Source organism: Lathyrus oleraceus, chromosome 5 (assembly GCF_024323335.1).
Source record: "Lathyrus oleraceus cultivar Zhongwan6 chromosome 5, CAAS_Psat_ZW6_1.0, whole genome shotgun sequence".
Lineage (NCBI taxonomy): Eukaryota > Viridiplantae > Streptophyta > Magnoliopsida > Fabales > Fabaceae > Lathyrus > Lathyrus oleraceus.
This window is the reverse complement of record NC_066583.1, coordinates 604,832,921-604,845,111: the sequence shown is the minus strand read 5'-3', so window position 1 is coordinate 604,845,111 and position 12,191 is coordinate 604,832,921. Positions and strand designations below refer to the sequence as shown.

Sequence of the window (12,191 nt, the reverse complement as noted above, 5' to 3'; positions counted from 1 at the left end):
GTAAAAGTCATAAACTATCAAAAATTCGGAAAATCGTCTAAGTGCCTCATTCACCCCCCCCCCCCCCCCCCCCCCCCCCCCCTAAGGCACTCCTTAAACTTACATATAGTTCACTCAAACAAATATAATTCATCCAAGGTTATTTTACCAATTATTCACCAAAAAGAGGTTCCAAGTACGAATCATATATCACCAATACAAAGCTCCAAAGATAATCACCAATTTCCATAATATTTCAATTCCATTACTCCAAAATGTCAATCATTTTTCCCTTCCTATTATATTTTCAAATAAAAATTATAATTGTTTTATTTTATTTAGAAAAAGAATTTAACTCCAAAATAATGCAATTTATATTCATTATTACACGAAAGTCAAAGGAAAGACCTCCGAACTCGAAAAATGACAAAACGGTCGAAAAATGCTCGAAATTTCCCGGACCAACCGAATCGCCGACGACTTGAAAACTAATGCACAATGTTAAGTCATTAGTGACTTGAAAACTAATACACAATGTTATTGCAACATAAGAGAACTTGATTCGAAGATGAATGCATATGGTTTGAGGTGCTCTCTCTAAAATTATGGCGTGGAGACTACAAGTCACTTCTTTTTGAGATGTAGGTACGCATTACTTTTTGAAATTGGATGGAGCGATTGTTTGGCATGAACATTAGTATAACTAGTTACGATAACTTATTCAAAATTGTTGGTATAAGTTGGAGCTCTCAAATTCAGAACTGATCATTACTCTCATGATAATAATTCTTTGAAAAGTATGACACACAAGAAATTATATCATGTTTTAAAATGGTAACATTGACTTTGATAGAGACATTCATCATGTTAAACAATTGGTCTATATGACACAGGCTTCTTTCAATGGGCATATGTACTCTTCAATTCACGAGTTTACGATTATTAAATATTTTGACATCAAATATTGACCTCATCTCGAAGCTATAATCATACAAGTTAAGTGCAACTCGAATGTAGGTTCAAGAGGAAGTCCTTGTATATTAACTTGTGGTACATATTTATGGACAAATTATGAACATTCCTGAGAGCTTTCACAGCTAAGATTAGAATTTGCATAATCTTTCAAGTTGAATTGCATAAAATTATGCTTGTTATCGGCTATGCTAACAGACAACTTGAAACTGACTCAATATTGTTCATTCTTGCATTTTCTAATTTGAATATTGTTTCTTGACATCTTTTAGTTATATGGACCGACAAATATGAAAAATCATAGGATTTGAGTTTCAAAAAGCCCATATTTTTAGATTTTTTAATAAGGATCTAAAAAATCCACTATCCATTAAATGTTTCACTCCAAAACAACTCATTAATTTTATTTTGCCTCACTAAATTTTATCTCTCTTATATTTAATCATTCTCTTTTAAATATTATATATTAATATAATTAAATTAATAATCAATTTTTTTATATTTTATTTCAAAATTTTCTCGTACATTATTAGTTCTCTTATTTTAAATGTTTGATTATTATTATATACAATTTAAATATGTATTATATTTAAAAATATATTATAATATTTATAACAAATAATATTGTACTAAAAAATATATTATGTTTAAAATAATATAATTTTTTATTATATTTATGATAAATATTAGTTTTTTATTTTAATTTTTTTTATAAAAAATAATTTTAAATTTAGATCAAGATAGCTCATACAGCTTCGGATTCGGGTATTAATTTTTGAACCCATATTACAATAGAACTTTTTTTTCGACCATAAAAAAACCTAAAACCCATTTAAGACCGGATAACCCATTTTGACACACTTCAATAAAAGAATCAAAACATTCTCATTTCTATGAAAGATAAAACATAATTCCAGAAACTTATTTATCCTCTCAGTTCCCCACATGCACCTCTTATTATTGTACGATTAAACATTAGTAGCGTCTCAAATTGCTTCACCAACATCTCATTTGAAGGAAACTGATATAATCGGCTAAAACAAAAGATTTGTGGGTTGGTTTTCGGAAATTATATTCAACAATCAACACTACTCTGTAGAAGAATTTTCAAACCAGAGTTACAATGACAATTACAACTAATATGTCACTGTTTATGTGAGATAATTACCTCAAGGCTCACAGAACGTGTTGTGCGTTTTGGCTGTGATTGGCATATCTAAAGGCCCAGATTGGAAAGATCAGTTTCTTTTGACTTGGCTCCAGAATTCTCAACTTCTTCCTTTTCAGTGACCAACCAATTGTAAGGAAGTTGGATTTTAGTTCCAGACCTAATGCTGGTTTTTTGTACATAATCAAAGAAAAGTTGGGGCGCATCAGTGTCTGGTAAGTGTTCCAAGAAGCTAGAGTCAGGATATGATTTCATTAGATTCTTCATTACCAAGCGTACTCCCCATTTATTTATTAACAAACCTGGGCAGGCTTTAAATGTGATATGCGCTCCAGTTTTTAAGAAATGGCAGTGCTCTCGAGAGATATAAATTAGCCAAAGATGTTTGCAGCCATCAATTTTGTGCAGTTCCAAATTAAGTGGCATATCGAAGCGTTCCTCTGTGTGTTCACTTTCAAAAGAAAGATATAAAGGATGTGGGAGTGTTGAGGAAAATGAATCCTGTGGAGAACCAGAATTCCCAAGATGATTGCTTACCTCAAATGCCACACAGAAGGCAATGCCAAACTTCTTGTCAAACTCATCAAAATCTACTATCCTTACTATTGAACCGCCATCAAATTGGTGATTGAACCATCTTGGAATACAACTACTTGCTGGAAAAACAGTGTTTTTCCAATCACAAGGTACAACAATGTCAAAGCCACCCCGAAAGTTACAGGGACTCTGGTACCAGGAGAAAAATAACACATAAGTATATTATAGCTAGAGTGCAAAAAATGGTATATAGTTATTAGCCACGAAAAGTATCGAGTAGCTTGCAGATAATGATTAGTCACCTAAATGCAGCCAAAAAAAAACATAATATAATTACCACATCAGGAAAACCATTCTAATGAGAGCATGAAAAAATATTTGAGTTTATGAGAATGCATCAAGTTGGTTTAAATATGTTGGCATTAGACGTCTTCCCGATTGCACAAGTTAGATCTGAATTTTTTTATATGAAAAAGAAAATACAATGAATGAAAGCTAGAGAATTGGGGGAATGTAAGCAACGTACGCACCAGAAGTAGTCTTTGTAACCACGAACATTCTACGGATTGATTTTTGGATTTAACCGTGAACTTAGGGCAGTCAAATATATAAAATCCTGACCTATGATCACGAGATCCCGCTGCTATGTTAAAATATTTTCCTCCAGAAACACTTTTTGGAGGTGGGCCGAGTTCAATAGTTTTAAGCTCATGGCAATGAGATAAGTTCACATATGCTAGGTTGTCAAGAAAGTAGAAACAATCAGGTAGTGAACGCAATTTGTTTCCTTGTAGATTTAGTCTTTCTAACCTGAATAACCATTTAATAGTATTTGGTACTTCATGAATATTGCAAAAGCTTAAATCTAGAGATATCAAAGAACTCATATGATCAGTACTAGGTAGAATTGTAAGACTTGAGCAACCATAGAAATCTAGAGTTACAAGGGATACCATCCTCTTAATCCTATCGGGCATTTCAACCAGATTTGTACAGTTTCTCAAACTCAAGAATTTAAGCTTTGTCAAATCCCCAATGGATTCATGAACTTCGGATAAAGTTGTACATTCGTCCATATCAAGGTACTCGAGATTTGATGTGCCGTTAAAATCTGGAGTCTTTTCAAGTTTTGTACAACCAGAAAGGCGTAGAACTCTCAAAGAACTTAATCTTGATACACTACCAAAATCAAGGTCAACCAAACTGCTGCAGTTTTGCAAACATAAGAAAACAAGTTCAGTAAGATGTCCAATGGATGGATGGACCTGTATTAAGTTTGTGCATCCTGTAAAATCTAACCGCTCCAATTTTGGGGTCCAAAAAAACTTTGGAGTCTCTATAAGATACTTGGTGTTGCTCAAATCCATCCTTTTCAAATTAGGTAGTTCCTATAAAGAGAATTAGCAACCGTCAGTAAAAACGTTTCAATAAGACTTGAATTTTATTAACTTGTCGTAGTGTGATTTCAAAATTAAGTGCAAACTTTTATAAAAAATTATTATGTAATTAGTAATAAGAGTTACCTAATCTCTCGGGCTTAAGTTATTGTCGGATAACTAGGCAGTTAGTAATAATTTAATTTAGTAACACACTTAGGTGTTGTTGTTATAGGTTTAAGATGTGTGATAATCCAAGGTGTTGCACCACTCATTACAGCAGTAATAGAATGGAGAAATTGCTAGAAGACTAAATGATGTAAGGTGTTGAACCTCTCTCTCACACCTAATATATTTTACTTTTAATGTGTTTTGATAAGAATTTAAAAACTTTTAGAAAAAATAACAAGATGTTGATTCTGAGACTACATAGCTACAAATTTTAAATGGAAAACAACTAGTATTAAAATACCTTGCGACCTTCCCACAGTCGTTGAATGCTACTATGAGGCATATTCAATTCCACAAGATAATATGGCTCAAAATTTGACGGCAAAGAAGTAAAAGGGCATCCATGCCACAAAAGATATCGCAAGTTGTTGGAAAGAAAATCCAAATTTCCTGAAAAGTTGTTATGATACAATATGAGAAGTGCAAGGTTCCTCATTTTTGAAAATCCTTCAGCCCTGCATTTGGAGAAACTTTCCTTTTGATCCAGAACTATAGCTTTAACATTGATTGTTCCCTGGGAAAAGAATAGAGTAAACATAACATAGACAGAGAAAAAAAAACAGAAATTACTTGACCAAACCATTTTAGAAACATAAAATTACCGATATATACTATATTACAATGTCGAAATTTTTAATGGAATAAGAAAATCATGGAATCAAAGTGTGTTTAAATTAAATTTGAAAAAATTACTTAGTACTACATAGTAATTGGTTTTCTTAAAATTCTTTGTTTAAAACTAGTTTCCAGTATGAATGTTAATTGAAATGAACTCCATGATGATATTCTAGGAAAATTTGGTAAAAATGTGACAACCAAAAGATAATCAAAATGATATATAAAACTATACAAATAACAAATGATTATTATCATTTCCCCCCATATGACCCCACACAAGTTAAATTCATTCAAAAAGTATAAATTGCACCCTCTAGATTTGGAAACATAATTTATTACCGTTTCTGTTGTCAAGACTTGATAGAAATCATGGTATTGCCATAATCTACTCCATGATCCCGGTTCTTCGGGAAATCGATGTCGGACGATTTTCTTGCCCAATTTTTGTAACATATCATGCATATGAATCTCCTGGTTTTTAATGGTAATTAGAGATTTCTCAAGGATTCTTTGAATTCCAATGTGAGGGTGTAATCCACAAGCATCTAGAATTCGATTAACATAAACTTCCCTCTCCCCTTTAAAGAAACAAGCAATGTGCAAAAATATCTCCTTCTCTTGATGTTGTAGTCCATCAACACTCATCTGAAGCACATCCATAATTTTACTGTCTGGATTGTTCTTCAATCTATCCAAAGCATCTCTCCACTGAGTAGCATCTCGGGTACACAAGAAAGAGCCTATTACTTTAATTGCTAACGGGAGATTTTGAGCATATTTTAGTATCTCTGGAATCAACTCAACGCAATCGCTACTTTGGTCTTCACCTCTGAAGGCTCTTGTTCGAAAAAGTTCACAGGCATCATTACTATTCAACATGGGAACTTTATGTACTGTATCTGCCCCATATACTCTTAAAATATGCTCATCCCTTGTGGTTATGATTATTCTACTACCACTCCAAAGTAAATTAGGATTTATACCCAATTCCTGCAATTGCTCTAATTGATCAACATTGTCAAGAACTAGAAGGACCTTAATGCTACTGTGAAGCCTATTTAACATAATCCCGGCGATTTCACAAGTATCGTACGAGTCTAGATTTCTTTCGTCAAGAGTTTGACGAAGAATTTGTTTTTGTACCGCAACGACACCACCCTCCATATAAAGTTTGCTAGTGTTACTAATAAAACAGCGTGCATCAAACTGATAAGAGATCCTATCATACAAAACAGTAGCATGAGTTGTCTTTCCTACTCCACCCATCCCCCATATTCCAAGAACTCGAAAATCATCATTTTTTGAGTTCAATTTTAGAAGCTTTTCTAATTCTTGTACGCGAGGCTGCATCCCAACAAGATCACTACTAAACCCTGAGAATTTATGATTCAATGCTTTTATGACTGCCTGAACAATTTTTTCAATCTCTGTAAACTCTGGCCTGAAAGAGGAAAACAAAAACAGTGTACTAATCTGCAAAAGATATATTGATGAATTATGTATAAAAATAAAGTGATTCATTTTTTGACTTACTTATCTCTAACATCAAATCCAACCAAATTGGCGAAATGAGTGAGAGCTCTCCGCCATCGATCAACCTTATCTAGGTCAGATCTAAACAATTTAGTGTATAATTCAAACGCGCTTTTGAAAACCCCAGTCTGCTTTCGAACATGAGATGGATCAACGTCGTAGAAAACGGGGATAGCAGTTTGCTTCAACTGTTCGTGGCATTCCGCGATATCAGCAATTTCATCCAAACACCACTTTGATTTAGAATATGCTTTTGAGAAGACAACTATGGAAACCCTTGAATCTCGAATTGCTTGTAGAAGCTGCGGTGAAATGGATTCTCCTTTCTGGAGATTTTGATCGTCCTTGAAGACGGAAATGCCTTTTTTGATAAGATGGTGATAGAGATGATCGGTGAAAGTGTTGCGAGTGTCAGTGCCTCGGAAACTGAGAAACACGTCATGTTTACAGATTCTGTGAGTGGAAGCCATGGGTACAAAAACGGTTCTCGCCAAAGAGATGACTAGCAGATGAGAGGTGGTTGTTAGAATTTCTAAGTAATCAACCACTGAAAAGTTGACTTGTGATTTGCTTGGGAAGACCTCAACTCAAGTATGGAAAAAGACCACAACTACGCATGAAAAAGAGACTTTTATCATTTGTAAACAAAAATAAAATAAAAAATTCTTAGGTATTTTCTTCTATTATTATTATAAAAAAAAATTATATATTTAACAATTAATGTATCTAATTTATATATGGTCTAAATACATTAACCGTCAAATATATTAAAAAAATTCAAATTTACTTATAATAATCATCAAAGTGAAACCCCCTAGATTATGTTAACACCGACTTTATTTATTAGAAAACTGAAACTCAATACTTCCTAAATAGAGGTGGAAAAATATGGCCACTAAACAATACTAAACTTCCTAGATTATTACAAGCATGATCCTCTCACGATCAATACAGATTAAGTCAAATAAAATATAACAAATAACAAATAATAATAATAATAATAATAATATAATTCTCTTTTTAAATTAGATTGTCTAGTTTATCTATGAGATGTCACATTGTCAGATTTTTTACTGAATTTTTGAAATACTTCAAGCTTGAGCGATTTAGTAAAGATATCAATTATCTGCTGCTTGGTGCTGCAATAATTCAATTGAACATTTTCCTTCATTTATTAAATCATGGAGGAAGTGAAAACACACATCAATATGTTTGCTCTTGCCATGCATAACCAGATTCTTTGAGAGCTTGATGGTAAAACTGTTATCACAAAAAAATCACTAGACTTTTGTTTACATTGTAGTCCAACTTCGACAACGCCCTCTTCATCCAAATCAATTGACAGGCACAAGTTGACGCAACTATAAATTCTGCTTATGTGGTGTTGAGTGTGACTATAGATTGCTTTCTTGATGACCATGTCACCGTTGCATTGCTAAGTATGAAGGCATGGCCCGAGGGGTTTTTCCTGTCATTGATACATCTAGCATAGTCGTTGTCTATTTATCCCACAAACTCCTGATTGCTTGATATTTGATAGAAAATCCCATAACACACAGTTCTTTGCACATGCCTCAGTATTCTCTTTGTTGCCATAAGGTGTGTTTCAGTTGGCTTGGTCATATATCTATCGACAACACTAACTGCATACATCAGATTCGGCCTGGTAGTGGTTGAATATATCAAGCTACCAACAAGTTGCTTGAACATGGAGCTATTTACTGTCACACTTGTATCATATTTATCAATTTTAACCCTAAGAACAGTAGGATTTATGACCAAGTTGCTTTTCTCCTTCCCAAAATTATTTAAGACCTTTGTGGCATATCTCTTTTGAGAGATAAAGATTCCATTGTCGAGCTGGATAACCTCCAAGCTAAGGATGTAGTGCATTCTTCCTAGATAAGACATTACAAATTCCTCCATCATTGATTATTTTAATTCTTTCAACATAGCTTCATCATTCCCAGTATAAATCAAATCACCGATATATAAGCTAATGATCAGATCTTTCCCTTGTTGGTAGATCTTGGTGAACAAGGTTTGCTCGCTTGCTTCTTTATCAAAGCTCGTGTTTCTGAAGTATGCATCGATCCTGCTAAACCAAGCCCTCGGTGCTTGTTTAAGATCGTGCAAAGCTTTATAGAGCTTGTATGCCTTATTCTTCTCATGCTTCATTTCATAGCCTTTTGGCTAATCAACGTACACACCCTCTATAAGTTCACCTTGTAAGAATGAGGATGTCACATTCAGCTGATACACAACCCAACTTCGTTGTGCAGCAAGAGCCAAGATCATACCCACAGTGTCTAGCCTTACTATTGGCGCATGTACTTCTTCATAATCAATTTCAGGTTGTTGCGCATATCCTTTTGATACTAGGCGAGCCTTATACTTGTCAATCTCACCATGTTGGTTCAATTTTGTTTTATACACCCATTTGACATTTATGCTTGTAGCTGCCTTTGGTAATTCAACTAGCATCCATGTGCCATTCTTTTCGATGGACTGAATTTCAACATCCACAACTCTCTTCCGGTTGCTATTTAGCACAACCTCCTCAATGGATCAGGGTTCAAAACTTGCTGCAACATTAGAGTTTGCGACAATAGAGTTCACCACATAATCATTCATCCGTCTTTGAGCTCTTATAGTATGTCAACCGACTATTGCAGAGTTTTCTGTTGTAGCTATTTCATTTTCATCCTCAGAAACAATCTCAAGCCCAGATGCATTCTCAACCTCCTTATTCTTAGTTTTTAAGTGACTTGTATCTTTGCTGTACTTGATGGCTTCTTCACACTCTGACTGGTCTTGTAGTGTCACTATATCACTTTCTTGGTCAACAATAGTAGTATTTGCCGCATCTCAAAAAATACGATCCTCTGTGAAGCACTCGCGAAAAATGATTGAACAAAGTCGCCACCAAATTTTATTTATTCCAAAGAAGGAAAGGGAAAATTTTGATAAAACCCTTAAAAGAAAGAAAATGGCCTTCGCAACCAAATTCGGGTTCGGGAGTTGATTACACGAGAGAAAGATATTGGCAACCCTCACGTTCGTTGTACTAAACAGGAACCTTTTAGTTTAATTTGCGATTGAATGTTAGCTATCGTTAATTACTTTCTTCGAGTGATAAGAGATTGAAAAGAAAAAATAAGGGTCGCAAAAAGTTTTTTATTAGGGTGTTTGACAAGATTGTGGGTCTTGCTCCTATGTATCGTCAGGTACAATGAGGAACTCAAAGCTTCGTAGTTCGGTGCAATACATAAATATTTTTGGTGTTTTTTGTTATAGTGCTTGACGAGATGTGAATCTCGCTCCTATGTATCTTCAGGTGCGACGAAGAACTCAAAGCCACATAGTTCTTGGTAGAAAGAATTTTTTTTTGTGGGTTGATTTTAATTTCGAAATGAGTTTAGTCGCGCTTGGGCGGAAATACACTCAATGATTGAAAAGGGTTCGCGCTTGGGCGAAGGCAGACTTGTTTGAAAGGATTCACACTTGGGCAAGAAATGAATTTGAAAAAATTCGCACTTGGCCGAGAAAATATTTGAGTATGTTTTAGGGTTGGAAGACGAGTATTTATGACATGCAAGCTATTATGGCTTGGGTCTAATACTCAAGACTATGACTAGACACCCAAGTAATCTTTTTAATCCATTTTGTTGTGAAAAAGTTTGAGTATTTTCGAGTGTTTTGAGCGGAAGACGAACACTTGGGCTCATATGCTATTATGGCTTGGACATAGTATTTGGGACTATGACTGAACATTACACTCGGGTAGTTTTTTTCTTTCGATTTATTGTAAAAAGAATGGCATTTGAATTTTAGGCGGAAGACAAGCATTTGGACTTGCCAGCTATTACGACTTGGGTCTAACACTCGGGACTATGATTGAACTTTACACCCAGGTAGCCTTTTTCTTCTATTATTGTTGAAAATGGTCAACATATGAGTTTGTCATTTTGATTTTGTTTGGGAAAATAACTTTATGTTGGCCAATCGTTTTTATATGCACTGCGGAACGAATTTAAAAAAATGATTTGATAATGATGAAGTGGTGAAATATTTTAAAAATCAACTTGATGTTGATCAAGTATTTAATTTGATTTTTAAAATGTTGATTTTATATGGTCAATTTAGTGTCAATATCGCATGCTGAATTATACAGGTTGTCATCATCAAAAAGGGGGAGTATGTAAAGACAAAGAGTCAGACAACATACGATCGCAAGTTTCGATGATGACAAACGACCATCATGCACGTCTACAAACAAATGAAACACATTATCCACCATATCCTTTCTATGTTTGTCTAAACCTATTATAATGATCAAAAACATATGTGGGCAAAGTGTAATCATGACGAAATGCATGAAAATCACAAAACACAGTTTTATGCAGATTTGAAGGCCTTGAGTCGACCATAGGGGTCAGCTCAAAGCTCACGGGTCAGCGCAAAGCTCAGCAGAACTGAGATTGGTCAGCGCATGCTCCCTTGCGTCGACCATAAGGGTCGGCGCATAACTCACGGGTTAGCGCAAAAACTCCTTGCGTCGACCAGAAGTCAGCGCATGGCTAAATGAAGTAATCCTGGGTCAGCGCATAGAACCATGGGTCGACCATAGGGGTCGGCGCATCACTCACGGCTCAGCGCACGCCGACCTATGGTCGACCGCTCGTGCGTAAACTCAGTTTTCTGAGTTATTTCCAATATTTAAAATTCTGTTATTTTTAATTGGTTTTTTCTGTTACTATATATAGAAGTTAAAACACTGTCATTAACCAACATTTGCTAATTGAGTTCAAGTGTTCAAGGAAACAAGAAAGAGTGAAAAAGGTGTCCAAGACTCATCATCTTCATCTTCAACATTTCACAACTCATCATCAGCAAACAATTACTTTTGATGTGGTTCGTGATCGAGCAAAGGTGATAAGGTTCGAAGCTGTGATCGAAGAATCCAGTTCGGGTTGAAGCTTGTGGCAGGTTCTTTCTTGAATAAAACCATTAGGGTTTTGTCCTCCAATACGGGTTTGAGTTTGGGGGTTTTTGGACGAATCGTTCTTCAATATTCAGCCGAGCGAAGGTGATTGAGAAGAGGAAAGTCTTCATCAGTCTAGTAGCGGATTCAGTGGCATTGAAGTGAAGGATTCGGGTTCGACTCGTTGTGTTTGAGATCAGCCGGGCCGAGGGTTTGAAGAACGGAAGATTCATCAACAAAGGGGCTGGAATCGGAGGTCTAGCATCAACGATCGAAGGTCTTGAATCAAGGAGCAAGGATAGGAAGCATCATTCAACACATTGGAAGTTCTGTTGTTTACATGCTTTGCAATCCTTGTATAAACGATTAAATTTCACAGGTGATATCTAATTAATCATCTCAATTCTATTTTTAGAATTGAGGGCAGACGTACCCCGAAGCGAGGACGGCGGGGGAACTGCCTCATCAAATCTCTGTCTTCTTTAATTTTCTGCATAATCTGTTTTTCAGCTTAAAAATTAAGTGATTTTAGTTTAAGCAATTTTCCCAAACTTTGATATAAGTTGAGTAAGAAACTAAAACTGCTGTTTGAATACAAAGTACAATAGTTTATTGTACTAGATAAAATTGAACTACTTACTCAACTCAAATATCTCTTGGAGTGTATGCACACCAAGTGTTTGTGAATTTGCATAAGCCAAAGTTGTCTTCAGTTTACATTCAGTTTAATTTGGTATTTTGTATCATTGGAACTAGGCTTGCTAGTTAGTGAAATATATCAATTGAGTGTGCA

General features: G+C 35.0%; 1 protein-coding gene across 2 annotated transcripts; it reads right to left on the bottom strand.

Annotated features, from left to right (window-relative positions):
• Positions 1–1,998: 1,998 nt before the first annotated feature.
• Positions 1,999–7,029, bottom strand: LOC127086927 (disease resistance protein RUN1). 2 transcript variants are annotated; one of them, XM_051027753.1, is made up of 6 exons: positions 6,415–7,029; positions 5,221–6,322; positions 4,505–4,777; positions 3,956–4,044; positions 3,187–3,862; positions 1,999–2,845 (listed from the first exon to the last, which is right to left on the bottom strand). In XM_051027753.1, the coding sequence occupies exons 1-6, from the start codon at positions 6,882–6,884 to the stop codon at positions 2,168–2,170; spliced, it is 3,288 nt and encodes a 1,095-aa protein (XP_050883710.1). In that variant the 5' UTR covers positions 6,885–7,029; the 3' UTR covers positions 1,999–2,167. The 2 variants fall into 2 exon arrangements, with proteins under 2 accessions (XP_050883710.1, XP_050883709.1); XM_051027752.1 differs by having other exon boundaries at positions 3,187–4,044.
• Positions 7,030–12,191: the final 5,162 nt, after the last annotated feature.